At 35.3% G+C, this 22,113-nt stretch overlaps 1 protein-coding gene across 1 annotated transcript; it reads right to left on the reverse strand.

Annotated features, from left to right (window-relative positions):
• Nucleotides 1-3,274: 3,274 nt before the first annotated feature.
• On the reverse strand, nucleotides 3,275-8,183 carry LOC149151467 (beta-glucosidase 12-like). The gene is made up of 13 exons (XM_089438070.1): nucleotides 8,028-8,183; nucleotides 7,826-7,892; nucleotides 7,675-7,733; nucleotides 7,122-7,197; nucleotides 6,918-6,989; nucleotides 6,724-6,811; nucleotides 6,386-6,620; nucleotides 4,907-5,022; nucleotides 4,531-4,748; nucleotides 4,373-4,404; nucleotides 4,140-4,239; nucleotides 3,946-4,060; nucleotides 3,275-3,707 (listed from the first exon to the last, which is right to left on the reverse strand). Exons 1-13 carry the CDS (start codon nucleotides 8,175-8,177, stop codon nucleotides 3,539-3,541), a joined length of 1,497 nt encoding a protein of 498 aa, XP_089294196.1. The 5' UTR covers nucleotides 8,178-8,183; the 3' UTR covers nucleotides 3,275-3,538.
• Between the last annotated feature and the right edge of the window lie 13,930 nt (nucleotides 8,184-22,113).

Genomic DNA, 22,113 nt, shown 5'->3' on the forward strand with positions numbered 1-22,113 from the left:
CTCTCTTGTGTCCTCTCTCTCCATTTCTCTTCCACCTCACTTTGTCTCCCCCCCACCACTCTCTCTCTCTCTCTTCCCTTTAATTTTTTCACTATCTCCCTCCCTCTCTCCTTCTCTCTCTCCCCTCCATCTATGTGTCTCCCTCTCTCTCTCTTCCATTTCTCTCCCTATCTCTCTCCTCTCCTATTCTCTATCTTCCCTCCTTGCCTCTCTCCCTCACTCTCTCTCCATTTCTCCCTTGTCACTACCTCTTTCTCCACCTCTATCTATCTATGCCTTTGTACTTTCCTCCCTCTTTCTCTCTCCTTCTCTCTTTCCCATCCACTCTCTCTTCCTTCCTCTCTCTCCCTTTCTCTCCCATCTCCCCCTCTCTCTGCCCCCATCAAGCGTTGAGTGAGATCAAATATCTAGAAGTGATAACCTCTTTTTTGAGTGCAAAACTTGAGGAAAGGTTTTCACCTCGAGAGTTTTGATCTCTCTTGGTGCTTGATAGATCCGGGATTAAGATGGATCTAGGCTGGTTATATAATACTATATAATATCTATATTGGTATCTATGTGCCTCTTTATTATTCCCTCTCTCTATTTCATCCCCCAAACATACACACTCTCTCTCCATCTCTCTTCCTCTACCTCTCTCTCTCTTCCTGTTCTCTCAATCTCTCTCTCTTCCCTCCCGCTTTTCCTCAATCTGTCTCCATCTCTCCCTTGTTACTCCCTCTCTCTCTCCACCTTTCTCCCTCTATGTATTTCTTCTTCCCTCTCTCTCTCTACCCCTCCAACTCCATCTCTCTCCCTCTCCTTCTCCCTCTTATGTCCCCTCTCTCCCTCTCCTTCTCTCTCTTATGTCCCCTCTCTCCCTTTCTCTCATACCTCCCTCTGTCTCCCCCCCCCAACCACTCTCTTTCTCTCTCTCTCTCTCTCTCTGTCTCCCCCCTTTAAATCTATCATTATCTCCCTCACTCTCTCCTCTCTCTCTCTCTTGTGTCCTCTCTCCCACCTCCCTCTTGCTCCTCCCTTCCCCCCCCCACCACTCTCTCTCTCTCTTCCCTTTAATTTTGTCACTATCTCCCTCCCTCTCTCTTTCTCTATCTCCTCGCCATCTATGTGTCTCCCTCTCTCTCTTCCCTTTCTCTCCCTATCTCTCTCCTCTCCTATTCACTCTCTCCCCTCCTTTCCTCTCTCCCTCACTCTCCCTCCATCTCTCCCTTGTCACTCCCTCTTTCTCCACCTCTATCTATCTATGTCTTTGTACTTTCCTCCCTCTTTCTCTTTCCTTCTCTCTTTCCCCTCCAGTCTCTCTTCCTTCCTCTCTCTCCCTTTCTCTCCCATCTCCCCCTCTCTCTTCCCCCATCACTGTCTCTCCCTTTCATCTCTGTCACTATCTACCTCCCTCCCTCTCTTAAATTTTATCCCATTGTATTGTGTTTAAGAAAGTTTCTAAATTGAAAAACCTCAATTGGTTATAAAATATTAAACCTATAATTTGGATCAATCGTGTCAAAGAAAATACAAAGGTGAAAAACTTAGAAGAATCATGCACTATCTTTCCTCTATTTTTGTTAGCCACTTTGCTTGCTCTCACCACTTGGATCATTAGTTAAGATGGATCTATGATGGTTCTTAAGAATAATATTATTTATATTATAAAAGTTTCACATCTTTATATATAAAGCATTGTCATTTTTAATTTTATTAAAACATGGATTTAATTTCTACGAGAATATTTTTAGCAGTCTGTGAGGATAGAGGGTTTAGATATATCTCAAAAATAGTTATAACCTTTTTCCTTTTAGATTTAATTAGAAAAATGTTATAAAATTAAATGAAAATAAAATGTTTATAAAATATTTTGATTGTGAAATAAGTTATAGTTTTTGGTTATGTAGTATTGACATGCCATGATATTGTAATAAAACCTATTTAGAAGTTAATAATATCCATGGCAGAGTGAATAATATCCATGACAGAGTGAAGGTGAATATCCATGGTTAAGAATCTTGTCATATTGTTATAAAATATTTTGATTGTGAAATAAGTTATGGTTTTCGGGCATATGGTATTGATAGGCCATGGTATTGTAACAAAGCCTATTCACAAGTTCATAATATCAATAGCAAGGTTTAGCAAGGTTGAGGCGAATATCGAGAGTTAAGAATCTTGTCATATTGTTATAAAATATTTTGATTGTAAAATAAGTTATGTTTTTTGGGTATGTGGTATTGATAAGCCATGATATTGGCTCATGGTATTGTAACAAAGCCTATGTACAAGTTAATAATATCCATAATAAAGTGGGGGTGAATATCCATGGTATTGGCCAATGGTATTGTAACAAAGCCCATTTACAAGTTAATAATATCCACATGTAAAGTGGGGCGAATATCCATGGTTACGGTTTTTGGGCATGTGGTATTGATAAGACATGTAGTGGCCCATGATATTGTAACAAAGTATGTTACAAGTTAATAAGAGAATCAAAACATAAGAAATTGAATTTTATTATTTTTGTACTTACATTTTATTATTATTTGAGCCAACATTTAAATGTTTACATACTTACATTACACTTACACATCTACCCTATACTCAGCTATACTTACACATCTACCCTATACATCGCTGTACTTGGTTGTATAGCACCTCTTAGGACAATAATTGTTACAACATTTAAATGTTTACACTCATTTATAGGCACCACAACATCTCTCCAAATAAGTTATATATTACTTGTAATATTCCATTTTTATTTAATAACTGATATGTAATTGTTTATAGATAAACATTTAGAACACTACAACATCACCCACAAACTAGACTATAACACACATTTTCAGACAACACTATAATATCACCTTTGAACTATAGAATACCTCTCAACCTAATTACATTACTATTCTAAAATAGCATACTTTCCAATATCCATTCAGCCAAATACATTTAGATACCTTTACTATTCTAAAATAGCATACTTTCCAATATCCATTCAGCCAAATACATTTAGATACCTAAAGCCTTTGCCATGTAATGGCAAATTTTATTTTTATTTTTAATACATTCAGCAAAAGGATTTATGGCACGCCCCCGAGGGATAGCTCAAATGGTCGAGTTCCCGCTGATAGTACTCTCCATTTGAGAGGTCACGGGGTCAAATCTCCTCGACGCCCTCGGGGGTAGGCCTGATGGCCGTGCAGCTCTACTTGGACGTAGCGGCCCATTGCCCCGTGAACCACATCGAAAAAAAAAAAAAAAAAAGGATTTATGGCACCTCATATTGAACTATAGAATACCTCTCGACCTAATTACATTACTATTCTAAAATAGCAATATCCATTCAGCCAAATACATTTAGATACCTAAAGCCTTTTGCCATGTAATGGGAATTTTTTTTTTTTAATACATTCAGCAAAGGGATTTATGGCTGATGGAGGAGGATACATGTAATACTGTTTTCCAGAGTGGGAAAACCTGTCCCTTTTAACCAGTTATAAATGTATACATTTGGTCTGAACGTTTTTCTGGGCTCTCCCTGGTTGAATCATTCCAACAAGAACCTTTTATACCAATGTGCAGATGCTTTAGGGTATCTCTTCAAACCATCTTTATAATCGATATAAATAAAACCAAATCGAGATGTATAACCAAATCCCCATTCAAAGTTATCCATAAGCGACCAAGCAAAGAATCCACGGACATCTGCACCTTCCCTGCAAAACATCATATTATAGCTTTTGGATTTTCCCTTCTCTGCTTTGGAAAAAGCAATAATTAAAACTGCACTTGTATCCAATAGTGCACCACAGGTACTGTGCACTATAAAGATTTATACTCATATGCTCTTTTTCTGTATAAAGATTTATACTCATCTGCTCTTTTGTGTCTGATTACAGTATATATAATAATGGAATGAAATAGATTATGAATGTTACAGTGCTTCATGAGTACCTTATAGCTTGAAGTATGTAGTGCAGATGCTCTGAACAGTAATTTATACGCCATGTATCATTCAGTGCTTCATCAAGCGATGGATCAGAGTTTTCCACAGGGAAATCATTCACTCCTGCAACCAAATTTTAGCGTTATGTCTCCATCTATTGAAACCAAAAATGAAATGAAAATCGATAATGTGATTTACTTACCATTTTCTGTTATAAATATAGGTGGATTGTTATACCGTTGTTTTATATAGATTAACAAATCCCTTAGCCCTGGTGCATACACATAAAGCCAAAAGGATGCCTGTGCAAATTTTACAGATAAATATCAGCATCTGTGGCTTTAGCTTTTAAATTAAACTACATAATTTGAGCTCAATTTTAAGCTTGAATATCAATATTTGTGTGTAAGTTTTGTTCTAAATATTTTAGCATACCTTGACTCCTATTGGCACCCCACTACGCTCTGCTATAGAAATCAAGTCAAATGCAAATCAAATGTTAGTAAGTAGCAAGAACTTCCTGGATATACTACTGGATTTGATCCTTAGTTTGTTACATGTGAACAGAATGATAGTAAATGACGAGGCCTTACAGATGAAATTGGCTCCGCTGTCCCTGTTCCAGCCAGAGTTCGCCTTGGTTGGGTCCAAACAATTAATTGCGTACTGACTTGTATAATAATTCATTCCGAGGAAGTCGAAGGATCCTTTTAACTGTTCAGATTCTTGCTCAGTGAACTTTAGCAAACGATCACCAAGCCTATCTCTCATTGTAAATGGGTAGTCCCCTGACGTTACTGGATCGATAAACCTGCCATACAAAAAGTCATAGTGGAACAGAGTACTGTAAGCAAATAAGGAAATATGATAATAGAAAATTTATGCACCTAACAAAAGCCATAAAAACAACTGACCACAAAAGAATCTTATATTAAAGTGTAAGGATCCAAAACCAGAGACAAGTAATACCATCCGAGCATGAAATCAATCGCTCTCTGCGCTGCATTTTGGTCATCTTGAGATGATGAATAAGGATAAGTCCAGTTGCAGACTAATGTAAGCCCTATACAACCCTTTTGCTCGACCTGCAAATATTTTCACAACACAAATCTCTCTTTGTGAGTGCAGCGAAAACATAGCTAAAACTGAGAAGCTAGTAACGAAAACTTAATGAACTTTTTAAATGCACATTGCACAGCCATTTCAAGTATAGTTAGAGCACTGCTAAGTAAAAAATACTTGCTTAGATTTATACCAACTTTGGAGCTATCCAATGTTGAGAAGGATCAAAAGCCATTTTGTAACTGTTTTAGTTCATATTGCGACTATCTCAATCTTCCAATAATACAGCTTATATAGGGATGCCTAAGGGCCCAGGGGTAGGGCTACTTAACAGATGCCAGTCTTATTGGTCTCTGTATGCATTTCTCTTTCAGACCGAGTATAGATGTATAATTTTAGTGACAGCTGAGACAATGAGAACGCGACAGCTGAGACAATGAGAACGCTCAAGTGGCTCAATTATCATCATTCACAACTATCAAGTTAGGAAGATCTGATAGGAGTAGGATGATAGGTTTTTTTTATTTCAGATATCAGATAAAAATTCAAACATCAAATTGGGAAGATCTTATGGAAGATTTTTGTGAAAACTGGTAAACATTCCATTTGCATCATGAAATAGCACATATCAAATTCACATGATAAAGCATAATCCTAATATAGTAGGGTTTTCAAAACGGCTGCATTCATATTATCGGAATCTACAATTGCAATAAATTTCACCATAGATTGGATAACAGGATTCCAAAGGGAAAGAGGCTAATCATTATATTCTTCCAGTTATCCTATTCCATAAGGCTCATGGTGAAATCACAATGTTCTCTTGTTTAAATTCTACTATGGATTCAGCACCCTGGAAAACCCCAAGGTCGATGAATTATGAGACTCGACAAACTTTAAATTATACTTTTCCTAATATTTCACCATATTTAAAGCAAAATCAACCAGGAAATCTGTCCAAAACAGGGCCAAAAGGTCGCCTCGTTAGACTACTGCGATGGGCAATCGGAAAATCATCATCAGTAAGCTGAGGTTCGAGTTAATTGGGTATCCCATTGCCTCAATAAGTTAGGGCCTAATGGATCCCGGATATAGTAGCCTTTTCTGCAGTACGCCTGGTAACTGCATCCTGTATTGCATCTCTTACCATGAATGTATGTCAGCCAACGATATATTCGAAGATCAAACCCTAAAACAGAGCACTTCCCATTGCCATAATGTTTATAGCTTAACCACCGTAAATCCATTTGTACATAAAGCCACAGTTTTATGTGCTTTGGGGTCTTTTGACATAAATCTACATGCTGACCAATTGAAAAAACAATCATGAAAGCTGATGTTAGCTTCAATTCTCTTAGGTTTTTGTGTGTAGAATAACTACTCTACCTTGTATTTGCTCCTATATACTTCCACAGCAGCTGCATGTGCGAGAAGCATGTAATGGCCCGCTGTGTACATTTCATCTGCATCAGGTCTCTGAAAACCACAGAGGCCAGGAGCAAGAATTCCGACATCATATCCTAGGGTACAATACATAAAAGGTTCGTTGAATGTTATCCACTGTTTAACCCGATCACCAAATAATCGGAAACATGCTTCTGCATAGGCAGTGAAATCAGTCCTGCATCATGATATCATTATAACATAAAAATGAGTGATCCATAGAGCATGAATATCAAAGTACAGAAACTTAAGTTTTGCTATTGGAGAAATCCTAATCATACACTATGTTTGGACTCAGAAATCCTCCATATTCATCCTCCAGAGACTGGGGAGTATCCCAGTGAAACAAAGTGACAGACGCTTGGATTCCTGCAATCAGCACCGTTCAGAGAAAGAGATGATCAGAACCTAATAAATAGGTTACATTACATGTGAGATCAATCAAGCTACAGTAAGTGAGAATATTGGATATAACCATTCTGGAGGAGTTCATTGATGAGGTTATTGTAATAGGCTACTCCTTCCTCATTGATCTCTCCTTTTCCCTCTGCAATAATTTATACACATTTGGTTAATGGACATCATAGATATCAAATTCATCTGTGAGAATTAATAAAATTTGTTGGACATTGAGAACTGAGAATGCATTTGGTGATTAATTTACTCTGTTGGAGCTTACTTGGAAATATACGAGGCCATGAAATCGAGAATCTGTAGGTGTCCACTCCCATATCTTTCATCAGTTTTACATCTTCCTGCAGGATACATGAAAAATTATAGAATTTTTTCTCATTTATGAATGACAGACAAAGAATTTAACCTAATCCCAATATCATTAACAACTACCATATTAGGAGCCTTGGAATTCTAAATTTTTTTTTTTTACTAGGTTGGGGTTAGCTCTTCTATGGGATCAATCCATTTATGGGAGGCTTATTAAGATTCTGTAAAGTTCCTGGTGGCCTTTGGAAAAGTTTGATTTCCCAAAGCAACTTCCATCCTCAATTCTTACTATGAAGTAATTTCCATTCTCAACTCCTCCCATGAAATTGAAACCTATAACCCAGCAAAAACTAAACCCCACACAACTAATCTACACCTCAACTCCTCCCATGAAATTGAAACCTATAACCCAGCAAAAACTAAACCCCACACAACTAATCTATACCTCAGCTAATGTATACTTCACGGATAACCTTAAATCATTACCTTAACTCCCATTTCAAAAATACCTTATAACGATGATACTGATCCACTGCTACATCACCGTTGCTTCCATCAAGAATTTTGCCTGCATTGCAAAGTAAAAAGAACACATCAACAAACAAGTCCTAATAATGGGATTCCTCAAACTGTGAACCCAAAGAAGAAAAACAATCTGACCTGGTGTTCGTGAAAATGAGTCCCAGATGCTTGGGCCTTTTCCACCTTCGTTGGCAGCTCCTTCACACTGCATTAATCATAAAAGCAGACAACAACGTTACGCGTTGATTTGGCATGGCAGGACATTGCATTTGCTCGACTGTAATTTAAATACCTTGAGGAGCAGAGAGAATATAGACTTGCAACTAAGAATTACCAGTACCTGATAAGCAGAAGTTGCTATCCCAAACATAAAACCTGGAGGAAAGCTGCTCCTCCTTACTGCGTTATCACCATTAATCTCTTCCATTCTCAGCTTGGACGTATCACCAATTATAATATTCTGTAATTGCCTGCAATGGATGTACACCATTTATATATCAATGCTCATGGTTCTGATGCAGCTTAGAGTCGCTTTAGGAAGGGTACGTGTCCTGGTGTCCATGTGAAAAAGACCGGAAGGTTTGACATCTACCTCCTCACCCATGTTGATAGCCGTTGGCAGTTAGGGAGGGTAAAGCTGACCGCGGGATCAAAATAAGCGGCATTATTAAACATTATTATTTTAACTATTTGGCAGTCAAATAAATTAAAAATTTCTTTTTTTGCATTATTGTTTTTATCTATTTATTTCATTATGGGAGTGTTTGAATTGTTTTTTGATGGTAGAAATGGATTTAATATTATTCAAAAAAAATTTAGGAACCCACATCCAAATTTTGAAGGTTGCCAACTATAACTAGGATTTCCAAAAATTCCTCCAATTTCCTCAAAATCATGTTAAATTTTCCATTCTTTTCCCATTGAAAACCTTGACTACTCTTAAATTAAATGACATCAAAATATTTTCTTATATGTCAAAAGATCTTAAACAATTCATTTCGCTAACTAAATAAGTTTAAATCTTTGTAAACATGTTATAAATAACCCATTATGACATTTATAAAATAATTGTATTGTTATAATTTTAATAATTTATTTTTCAAAATTATAATTAAATTAAAATTTTAAAAATCTTATCTCACACTAAGCACACTTATTATCATAATTACCCTACAAATTAATTAGGAAAACCATTTTTAAAAATTTATCCTCCTAATATAATTTATATTAAAATGACAACCACAAAGTCTTAGTTATTGAACAACAATTCAATGAATATCCTTTAATGGAGTTCAGAATTAAAAAACGTGACAACTTGCCCACCGACTTTAACATCATTATCACGTGCCCATATATTATTCTATTTTAAACCACATTTAAAATGAAAAAGCACTTTCGATAAATCAATGTGACCACGACTTCCCTATCGAAAAAGATTTTTAGTTGAAATCACGTTTTAAATAAAAAAATGTACGTTTATAGCTTCTTCTTTTTTTCTCTTATTCTCCGCCGGTTTTATATCTCATCTCTAAGTTAAATTATATTTGAATATTATATATATATTAAATTAAGATAAGTTTAAATCGTGGCTTTTCATCATCAATTTTTCCTCATGAGATTTGTTTTTTTTTTTCCTTTCTTTTTATATGGTTTCATAGTAGTTCATAGCTAGTTACATAGTATTCGACTTGATTTTCGGACCCTGACTAGGGAACCCGAAGGATCGAAATGCCCCTTGTGACAAAGGGACATCGAATCATCGAAATGCCTCTCATGACAAAGGGACATTGGATCGAAATGCCCCTCGTGACAAAGGGACATCGGATCGAAATGCTCCTGGTGACAAAGGGACATCAGATCGAAATGCCCCTGGTGACAAAGGGACATCAGACTCGCAATGCCCCTCATGACAGAGGGACATCGGATTGAAATGCCCCTTGTGAGAAAGGGACATCGGACTCGCAGGGGGATCCAACGAATCGGGTTATCCGCTTGGACTATGAGATTTAAACTTATGACTTGGTGGTGGCTAAACCTCACACAAACCAATCAATCTACACCTCATTGCCCCTAGAGGCCCTCTATAACCCAATATGGGTTAGACGTCAAGCATAAATGTACAATACTATTGTGAGAAAGGGTGAAATAATTAAAGTAAAATAGTTAGGACTTTAGATTTTGAATATAATATTTTGAATATAATATTTTAATTTTAAAATATAATATAATATTTTTATTTTTTTAATAAAAGTACTCATTTTTTATTGGGCTAAGAGGTGCTCTCCAACCCATGCATAAATGTACAATACTATTGTGAGAAAGGGTGAAATAATTAAAGTAAAATAGTTAGGACTTTAAATTTTGAATATAATATTTTAAAATATAATATTTTTATTTTAAAATATAATATAATTTTTTTATTTTTTTAATAAAAGTACTCATTTTTTATTGGGCTAAGAGGTGCTCTCCAACCCATGATGCTAGAGAGATGTGTAACATGAGTGTAAACATTTGACTCGGTAAAAATAAAAATAAAATATGGTGAAGATGTGTAATTTAATATAACGTAATATAATGTAAACATTTTAACTAGGTGAGAATAAAATAAAATTAATTCTAAAAAAATAAAAATGACCCATGGTATTGATCCATGCTATTAAGAACCAATTGTATTCATGTGGAATATAACCTATTTAAGAGAGAAACTAAACTAGCCTAGATCCATGTTAGTTTGATGTTATATTTAGATACATAATTAGCTATAGAAAATGATGGCGTTGAATCCATGTAGCCTGTAAAGGTAAAACATTTTTATGGATATGTTCACACTTGGCATTTGTATGGATCTCTTTGGTGACCCTATGTCTTTATGTATGCCTTGTTTCTATGGATATGTTCGCACTTGGAATTTGTATGGATCTGTTTGGTGGCCCTATGTCTTTTTGTATATTTTATTTCTATGGATATGTTCACACTTGACTTTGTATGGATATGTTCGCACTTGGCATTTGTATGGATATGCTCGGTGACCCTATGTCTTGTCTTTTTGTATTTTTTGTTTCTATCGTTGAATGGATATGCATAGAAGCTTTAGAGCTTCCTGGAGGCTATTAAGTGATTCAAGAATGTGTTTCTAATAAGTGTAAGGTTAAACATGATTACACAAAGTATAGAACAATAGTTGCTTCTTCATTCTAATGGCTTCTTTGATAATCATTTTAATATAATATATGTAATATATTCTCTTAATTTATGTGTAATAATGTGCTATAGAAATAGAGCTCTAATAGATCTAGGATGGTAAGTTTAGAAATGAATAAGCTTAACTATGAAAGTGAGTTGACATTAATTACATTTTACCTAATATTTATGCCTACCTTCATCCAATTTTTATTAGCTTTTGAGAAATATTGGGTAAAATATAATACTATAATATTATATTTTACTTGATATTTCACCTCAACAAGTCCACTTTTATTGTAATTTTTCTTTATATTTGAAGTTTTTTTTGTAAGCTTGGGAGTACTACAACTTCATAATGTCTAATATATCACCTCGTTCGAGGCGTGAACCTGTGACTTCACATCAAGGAGTGCCTTAACAAAGCAAGGGGAATTGAACCAGTGACTTCACATCAAGGAGTGCCTTAACAAAGCAAGAGGAATTTAGTCGGTGACTTCACATCAAGGAGTGCCTTAAGAGAGCACCCCCTTAGACCTGTATATTTGAAGTCTAAAAGTAAACAAACTCAACTATAAAATTAGTGGGGCTGAGGGGAAATATTGAGCAAAATGTAATATTTAAGTTGAGGGGTGATGTGAAATATTAGGTAAAATGTAATTATTTTACATTTTAATTAGTAATTCCCCCTACCCCTAGCCACTTTTTATTGAGTGGGAGTAGTAACAAATATTGGGTAAAATATATTACTATAATATTATATTTTATCCAAGATTTCCTCCCACCCGATTCACTTTTTATCAAAACATTTCTTTATATTTGAGGTTCATAAGTAAATTTAACTCATATATAAACATTAGATCCCAGTATGATAAAGATGCTGTAATGTTTAACATTTTGACTGGGTCAAAATAAAATATAAATAAAATACAAAACATAAAATTAACAATTATAGTTATCTTTATAATTATAATTAATAATTAAATCGGTCGAGATCTATTAAGCTCATTTGATATCTCTCTAGGAGCTTGATAGTTCTGAGGTTAAGATGGATCTAGACTGGTAGATAATTACAATATACAAAATATACATGAATGTAACCCTCATCTTTTATATTAGTCTAATAAGGGTGAGAGGAGGATGACATCTTATATACATAAACCAAGAGAAATTATAAAGGTTTGTATTGTAATCTAATAAGGGTGAGAGGAAGATGGTTTCCCTTGAAAAAAAATGATAATGAGAAATACTTTTGTAGTCTAAATGATGATGAGAAATATTGTTGTAACCAAAATCACCTAGTTTGTGTTAGTGTTCGATTTCCAAGACTTTAAAGTTTGATAAAAATTCAACAGTTAAAATTTTGAAAATAAAATTCTTATTAAGTTTGACATGCTAAAACTTTTGAATATATATATATATATATAATTGAAATATTATATAAATTTATATAATTTAAATGTGTATGGTATAAATAAAAAATTAACACACACATAGATTCAAAAATAATTAATGACAACACAATTTAAAGAGTAAAATAGTTTTTTAATATACATATGTTTCTTTTATATTTTATTGAAATATTGCACTTCTACTATAAATGTTTGCAAATATATAAATTTATATAATTTAAGTGTGTATTATATAAATACAAAATTAATATATATAGATTTTGTGGCTTTGTTCAATTGGTCAAATCTTCATGTTAGAGCATCTTTGCTATTGAGAGGTCATAGGTTCAATTCTCTAGACACTCACATATAGAGCTAATAGGAAATGATCTAATTGTTCATCCTTAAACCACATAGAAAAATATTTAACTTTTATATTTTATTAAAATATTACATTTCTATTATAAATAAATAAATAAATAAATAAATAAATAAATATATATATATATATATATATATATATATATATATATATATATATATGTTTATAACCACTTACTTTGGCATCTACTCTAATAACAATCCTATCTTCAAAGACCTTCATTTGGAGAATAGATGTACCTAGTTCTGGCTGGTGGTCTTCTCGTATGCATTGTAATGCTTATTGCTCCTGGTTATGATCTTCTTCTTCTTTGAGCATATCTTCAAATTCTTCTATCATCATTGAATCTTTCAGTTCTGCAAGTTGTTTCTGTTTTTCGGCCAATTCCTTTTGGTCAACTCTCATACTAGTTATAATTTCTTTAACCAAACCTCTTTTTTCTTCAATGGTGGTTTCTAGATGCAATATTTCTCCTTGCAGTTTACTAACCTGGTCTGATTCTTCTTCTTCATATGAGATATTATCAATGATGGGAGTAGCTTTCTTAAACCCATATGATTTCCTCTGATGAAGGAAGATTACTTCTTCTCTGCTTACAGTAGACCTGTGGGGAAAATGCTTCTTTGGTGGAATGTTGGATGAGGGTGTAAAGGAAATATGTGCAGATGTGGTAGGTGTGTCACTTGGATAGTAGGCACCAAGATTCACCATGCTTGGTTGTGTGATTTTAGTAAGTTGGTGCTGGAGGGTTAAAAGACGTTTCGTGAGTCGATGTCGGATGGCGAAATCTCTTGGTGTGAGAGAAAAAATACAAGATTGTATAGATGCAATTTCAAAGTGGAGGTTTGCGGGATTTTCTAAATGAAACATCTTGACATCAGAAATGAAGTCAAGATCTAAGGTGGATTCAAAGCATAATGAGTCTTCAAGATGTGGAGATGGAGGGTTGGACTTATATGAATCTGTGATTTAAAAACATTCTTCATTTTGTGGGGGTTGATCTACTTTCATTCAGTCGGATCATAAATATTAGAAAAAATGTCATACAATTTATTTTGGAAATGATTTTTACCCTTCAAAGGACATTTTCTTGCCCTGTGGTCCGGCTTCTTGCAAATGAAACAAGTTCTTGATTGTGCTCTTTGGGTGCCTTCTTTCCTTTTCTTGAAATATCCTTTTCTCGGTCTCTGAAACTTTTGTCTTCTAGGGTAAAACCTTCTAGGTTGGATTTTCTTCGTGCATTTTCAACATTGGCAATCACTTCCACATTGTCCTTTGCTAGTGTTCTTATTTTTTCTTTTGCAGCCAAAATGATAGGTTTCTGCATAGATATCACAAACACTTGCATTGAAGCTGAGTTGTTTCTTCACTGATTTGGTTGTCTTCTTTCGGAAGCATTCTTTTTGTAGAGTAAATGCAATTTGTTCATGGAGTCCTACAAGAGAAAGATTTTCAATGTCTAAATTTTCAGCTTCAAATTTGGCCCTGACAAGGCCTGGGATCCTGCCAGGCATTGCAGACAAATATGTTCTCAAATAAGTTGTATTATATGGGTCTCTTTCCTTATAAAGAAGATCCTGCATTGTACAGAAGATCTCAGGAAGTTCTTTTATATCACAAAGTCTTTGGCTCGTGAACATATCTGCATAATGATGGCCATCAACCTTAATTTTCTCCATAAAACTCATGGAGAAATTCCTTGACAAGTTCAACGACTTGCTTATCACTATTCATAATATTGAGCTTGTCAGATTCATGCATTCTAGACCACCATAATTCTAAGTTACCTTGGAAACCCAAAGTTATCCTTAAAGCTAATTCTAACCATGAGACTCTGTTTCTACGAATGGAATTTTGAGTACTTGCCCATGCACTCCAAGTATGGATTGCCATGAGGATTACATTTTTAGATTTGCAGTTCATATTTGTCATTGGAGCTTGATCTATGTTAGCTCGACTAAGAGTAGGGAACTCATTAGTGTTTGAAGGATCATATGGATTTTTCCTGTTAGGTCCCTATAATACTAGTGATTCCCCCATTACTATTGTCATTGTATCCCTTATTATTATTGTTGTGCCCCTATTGTCCCCATATTGTTATTATTGTGCCTTTATATTATTATTTTTAGGTCGGCTTGGTTATATTGTGACCCCTTAGACTCCTATATATAGAAAAGAGGTTTTGTCATTTGAATCATCTAAGAATTGTTCATTTGTGTAATGTAAAGGAGGTTGCCCCCTCAAAGAGGCTTATTTCTAAGGCGTTGGTCTATCTTTTCTATCTTTTTGTGAGCTTGTTTCATAACATTTGGTATCAGAGCTTTGGATTTTAGGGTTTCACTGCTCCAAATAGGTCATCGTGGCATTTGCGCTATAACTTTTTTCTGCGATGTTTCAAAATCTATAAAAAAACCCATTTGAGCCGAAATCGTTTTGAACTTCAGGTCCGAATTTCAGAACTTGTATCGCTATAATTGAGGAGGTATGATCTGAGTAAGTTAGGTTTTTTGCAGACTCTCGAATTACATTCCAAACAGGTGACCTGGGGAAAATCATCGTAACTTTTTTTTGAGCATCATATTGAACTTTCATAAGAATTTTCAGAAAGAGGACAGCTTGTAGTTTTCTGTGTATCAGTTTTAGATACTAAGGTCGAAACAGTGACACGTGGCATGTCATACAAGTTCACTCCACTGAACTAGTCTATAATCAGGTCACCGTGGGAGATTTGGCATAACTCTTCCTTGGAGAATCCAATCTTGATTATAATTGCGGGGTTAGAAAGAGGACTCAAAGGGCTATCGCAGGACGAGATTTCAGATATTCGAGATCCACAGTTACAGAGATACAACAAATTCAATATCAAGCTCTTACAAAGTGAAAAAAAAGGTGTGTAGTTTTTTTAATTTTGCATAAGATTGGTTTGAAAAATTAGTTTGAAGGAATTCAAAGGGAATAGTGAAGAATTATTAGCATTAATTAATGCCCTGAAGAAAGAAAATGGAAACACCTAGTAAGCAACCTGAAAGCTCTAGCATGACTCGTGAAGAAGAGGAAGAAATGCAACATGATATATCAAAATTACAATACCAAGTACAACAAATTTCACTCTCACTAAAGGTAAATGAAGCCAAGATGAATGGCGTGGAAGCTAATATTAATGGCATGCAAGTTAAGATGAATAGCATGGAAGCTAAGATGAATGGCATGGATGCTAAGATGGAAGCTAAGATGAATGGCATGGACGATAAGATGGAAGAATTGAAGATAATTTGAATAAGTTGCTACAAGAAATGGTCATTAATGGTGAAAGGGTAGTAAAGGAAACTCATGCTGAGAACAAAATAAATGTTAATCATGATTTCATAGACGCTAATGTTGGATTGAATACCCACCATGTTCCAAAAATCGATATGAGGAAGTTTGATGGCAAGGATCCTGGAACATGGATACTACAGATGGAGTAATTTTTTGATCTCCATAATGTGCAAAACACACAAAAGGTAAGTATTGCAACTTTATATTTGGAACCAAATCAGTTTGTATGGTATCGATGGCTTTGCTCTCGTAAACAAATTGTCACTTGGGCAATTTTTACGGAAGAAATGATAGCACATTATGAGGATACAAAAAGCAACACCTTTTTTAGCTAATTGATAGATCTCAAACAAAAGGGTTCAATGATCAAGCACATTGAGGACTTCCAAAAATTGAACATAACGGTAAAAGATATTCCAGAGGAGCATAGGATTGATGTGTTCATAGGGATTTCAAAGGATAATATCCAACATGAGGTTCGCCTTTGGGAACGTGATTCATTGGAGAAGGCATTCAGGTTAGCAAGAAAAATGGAAAGCAAAATTATGGAAACCAGGAAGCCTACCACTCAAAACTATAAAGATGGAAGTGTTGTTGCCCCTAGCGTTCCACAACCTACAAGGTTGACACCACAACAATTGGAAGAAAAAAGAGCAAAAGGGCTTTGTTACAGTTGTGATAACAAATACACTAAAGGTCATAAGTGTGCTAAGAAGAAATTATTCTACATAGATTGTGAAGAGGAGGAAGAAAAGGAACAAGAAATGTCAAAACAAGAGGATATACCAGGAACAAACGCTACATAAAGAAGAAATGAATCTGACCATATCTTGTAATGCATTGGCTAGAATTACCACTCCTCAAACTATCAAGATAGAAGGACATATCAAGAAGAAAAAGGTAATAGTGTTGAATGATTCGGGAAGTACCCATAATTTTATTCATTGTAATATAGCAAAGGAATTGAATTGCTTCCTATATCCAACACCAGAGTGTCAAGTGATGGTTGCAAGTGGAGGAACCATAAATTGCTTTGGAAACTTCCATAATATCAAGCTATCCATGGGAGAATATGTATTGAATAGTCTAATGCTTTCTATTCCAATGGGTGTTGCTGATGTTGTACTAGGAGTCCAATGGCTATAATCCTTAGGTACAATAGCCTTTAATTTTCAAGAACTTTTCATAAAAATTTCTGTGGAAGGAAAAGAAGTTGAATTAAGGGGTATTGGAGGAAAATCGGGAAAGATAATCAGCTCTAACTGTATGACAAAGCTTCTAAAGAAGGAACAACGAGGTGTAATTGCATAATTATGTTCGCTAGAGGTCCCCACATCGAAATCATCTATTTCTCCAAATCTCCAAAAAGTCTTGGACAAGCATTCCAAGGTATTTGAGACTCCCAAAGGTCTCCCACCTATTCATGATCATGATCATGCTATTCATTTGATTCCAGGAAGTGTTCCACCAAACATCGAGCCGTACAAATATCCCTATGCCCAAAAGAGTGAAATTGAACGTATGGTTGCAGAAATGCTAGAGGCTGGTATAATTAAACCTAGTCAAAGTTCTTTCTCTGCTCCAGTAATATTAGTGCACAAGAAGGATGGATCATGGTGCATGTGTCCAGATTATAGAGAGCTCAACAAGCTCACTATTAAATATAAATTTCCCATTCCTGCCATTGATGAATTATTGGATGAATTGCATGGATCAATTTACTTCACCAAGTTGGATCTTCGTTCAGGATATCATCAAATCAGAATGAAGACTGAAGACATTCTGAAAACAACATTTAGAACTCATGAGGGTCATTATGAGTTTTTGGTCATGTCTTTTGGAATTACCAATGCACCTTCTACATTTCAAGGTTTGATGAATTCCATTTTCAAACCCTTCCTTAGAAAATTTGTGTTAGTATTTTTTGATGATATACTAATCTACAGCAAGTCTTGGAAGGATCATGTTGAACATGTTGACAGGGTGCTCAAACTATTGGAGGAGAAACAATTATATGCAAAAGGCTCCAAATGTTTCTTTGGAGTACAAGAGGTGGAATATCTGGGTCATATTGTATCTCATGAAGGTGTTAAGGTAGATCCTAGCAAAACTAAAGCCATTAAGGAATGTAAAATCCCCACATCCATAAAGCATCTGCGAGGATTTCTCGGGTTGACAGGGTATTATCACAAGTTTGTTAAGAATCATGGGAGAATAGCAGCACCTCTAACAACATTATTGATGAAGATACATTTTCATGGACTCCAGAAGCAGCAAAGGCCTTCGAACATCTTAAACAGGCAACGTGCCAAGCACCAGTCTTAGCTATGTTGGACTTCACAAAAACCTTTATTGTGGAATTTGATGCTTCAGGAAATGGAATTGGTGTTGTTTCAATGCAAGATGAAAGACCCATTGCTTTCGAAAGTCGTCCAACCAAGGGAAAGCATTTACAGAAAGCTATTTATGAGTAGGAAATGTTAGAAATACTACATGCACTTAAGAAATGGTGACCCTGCCTAATGGGAAGACACTTCAAGGTAAAAACGGATCATGATAGTCTTAAATACTTTTTAGAACAAAGATTATCCTTTGATGAGCAGAAAAAATGGGTCACAAGGATGTTGGGTTATGACTCTGAAATCATCTAAAAAAAAGGGAAGCAAAATGTTATGACAGATGCACTCTCAAGAAAGGATGAGGATGTGGAAGCATTGTTGTGCGCCATTTCTATTATCCAACCAGATTGGATAAACAAAGCAAGGGAGGAATGGAAGAATGACGAAGAAGTGTGGGCACTCATTTGAAAGTTACAACAAGATTCTAGTACATCTGATACATTTAGCTAGAAAAATGATTCGTTATGGTACAAAGATCGCTTATACCTATGTAAGAATTCCCAACTTAAACAAAAGATTCTTATGGCATTGCACACTTCTCCCTTAGGTGGGCACTCGGGATTTTTAAAAACTTACCACTGGGTAAAGAAGGAATTTTTTTGGGATGGCCTTAAATCAGATATTCAAAAATTTGTGGCGGAATGTTTGGTTTGCCAAAAAAATAAAGTTGAAACAATTAAGATGCCAAGTCTATTACAACCTTTATCCTTTCCAAGCCAACGTTGGGAGGAGGTTTCAATGGATTTTATCACAGGTTTACCCAAGTCCGAAGGAAAGAATGTCATCATGGTGGTAGTTGACAGACTTACCAAGTATGCACACTTTTGTGCATTATCACATCCATTTAAAGCCAGTACAGTTTCTACTGCATTTATGGAAACAATTCAAAAGCTACATGGAAACCCAAAGATTATTGTAAGCGACAGAGATCCCATTTTCACTGGAAATTTTTGGACATAATTATTTTCTTGTCTCGGTACTCAGTTAGATCATAGCTCATCTTATCATCCTCAATCTGATGGGAAAACTAAGATAGTAAACAAAGGTTTGGAAGGATATCTTTGTTGCTTTGTATCTGATAAACAGACATAATGGGTCAAATGGTTGCCTCTGGCTGAATGGTGGTATAACACTTCCTTCCATACTACAACAAAAATGACCCCATTTATGGCACTTTATGGATATAATCCACCATCCATCACATCATATTTAAGAGAAAATTCTAAGGTTCAAGCAGTGGAACATCACATCGAGCATCAACAACAAGTTCTCCAACTCTTAAAGGATAACCTCACGTTGGCGCAGAATAGAATGAAACAACAGGCAAATCAACATCGCAACGAAAGAAGTTTTGATGTAGGTGAATGGGCATTCCTATGGATACAACCATATAAACAAATGTCCCTCAAGTAAGCTAAGAAGGATAATAAATTATCACCAAAGTATTATGGTCCGTATAAGGTGTTGCAAAAGATTGGTACTATGGCATACAAATTGGAGCTTCCTGCAACTTCTTGAGTGCACCCAGTTTTCCATGTTTCATTTTTAAAGAAGGTTATAGGCGAAAAGCTCCCAGTTCAAATAATATTGCTAGAACTTGATGAGGAAGGAAAAATTATATTGGAATCAGAAGCAGTCACAGAAATAAGAACTCGATAGCTATGAAATCGATCAATTTCATAGTATCTCATCAAGTGGAAGAACTTATCCGTTGAAGATTCCACATGGGAGGATGAGAATTTTATATAGAAGCATCCAAAACTACTCAAGCGTTGAGGACAACACTTTTTTGAATGAGAGGGGCATGTTAGGTCCCTATAATACTAGTGATTCTCGCATTACTATTGTCGTTGTATCCCTTATTATTATTCTTGTGCCCCTATAGTCCCCATATTGTTATTATTGTTCCCCATAGAATCCCTCTACTGTTATTTTTGTGCCTTTATATTATTATTGTTAGGTCGGCTTGGTTATATTGTGAACCCTTAGAATTCTATATATAGAAAGGAGGTTTTGTCATTTGAATCATCTAAGAATTGTTCATTTGTGTAATGTAAAGGAGGTTGCCCCCTCGAAGAGGCTTATTTCTAAGGCGTTGATCTATCTTTTTTATCTTTTTGTGAGCTGGTTTCACAACATTTCCCAGGAGAACCATACTTAGCATTACACTACTTTACCCATGTAGATTCAAAAGGTTGGTTTGGTCTATCGTTATATGCACTTCTGGGTCTTTTACTGGATCCTTCTCCCTCTTCTTTTACCATTTTTATTTTTGATTTGTCCTGTGGTGGCATATCAAAGACTGGGATTTGTGATTGGACTAGAGCCAATTTTCTCTAGCAAATGAAATAACATTTTCAAATTGAAAAATTTTGGGATTATGTACGAAGAACTGTTTGAGCAACAATGGAGTATTTTTCTTTTCAGGGTTCTTTTCTTCTAGCTAGAATGTCTGGTTATAAACTTCTGCTGCAGTAAGTGCTTCTTCTAACTCGGGATTTTCTTTCTCCAAACTTAGCTTTAAATCTACTACTACTTCCATAATTTTCTCTAACTTCATATTTACATCTTTTAACTATCAAAACGATCACAAGCTTTTTTACCCAAATCATCTAAACTAGAATGGAGTCTTGACACATGGAATTGTACTTTTAGCACTTCTTGTGATAGACCATCTAAATTATGTGCTACACCAGTTAGCTGATAATTGTTGTAGTTCTGAAGCCTTATAATCTCTTGGGGCTTCTCATCTATCACTTTCCTATAACGTAGGAAATCCACATCAGCTAAAACATTCCCATCTTTGAATTTTTGTAAAAAATTGCCAGGAGCAAGCCTCCTTTCTAGGAGTATAAGCTTTTCTAAATCTTCCCCTGCCTTTTCTCTAGGCAGTGTGTATCTCATGAACTTAATATCTCTCGGAGAGGCAATCTGTAAGCATTCCTGGCATTCTGTATGTTGGCCCAAATGTTCCTCTTTCAAGGTGGACTAAGGTTTGTGAAATACTTGAATTTTTTTTATCTAAACTTGGACTTCTAGATGAAATACAAAATTTGCATTGAGAGGATGATCCACACTTGTGTTTTTCCAGATGCCTACTGAGGTCTGAATTATCATGGCTTCTGAGAGAGTGACTTCTAACAAGGCTTTTGGGTAATTTGGTTTCATTCCTTAGTCTAATCACTGGTCCTCTACTCGACTCAGAAATAAACGATATTTTAGGTTCTGCAGTCGGAAAATACCTTTGATACAATGGATGGTATTCTGCAGTCCACTCATCAAGGATTTTTAATTTATAAAACCCTATTGTGATAGGAGTGACATTACCAGGTCCAACTACGACTCCTTATGTTGTGGCTTTCTGAGTAACTTGAGGATTTAGTGCTGGCAGAGTTGTCGAGACAAATCGTAAACTAACAATGGAATGTAATCGGCATTATTAGACTACTCAGTCATATTAAAGCCAGAAAAATGGATGTAAGCTTGAAGTAGTTCATAAATATGGGGATAAGTTAAAGAAACTTGGTATCGTGGGATGATGGATGACCAAACTGGACCATTGTGCAAAGGGTCCTCAAAACAACCTAGCAAGGCATCAGTAAATTGATTATGGAGTGAATCAATCACAAAAGCTAAGCAAGACACATTCAAACCAAGTCTGACAAGAGGGTTAATGCCAAATTGTATTAGTCCAAGATTAACATACTTATAACCTTGTTCTAGTCCCCATTGGACATCTTCTGGTTTTATGAGAGG

Source organism: Pinus tabuliformis, chromosome 9 (assembly GCF_031772625.1).
Source record: "Pinus tabuliformis cultivar Carrire ecotype Pingquan chromosome 9, CPIR1, whole genome shotgun sequence".
In the NCBI taxonomy this organism is placed as follows: Eukaryota; Viridiplantae; Streptophyta; class Pinopsida; order Pinales; family Pinaceae; genus Pinus; species Pinus tabuliformis.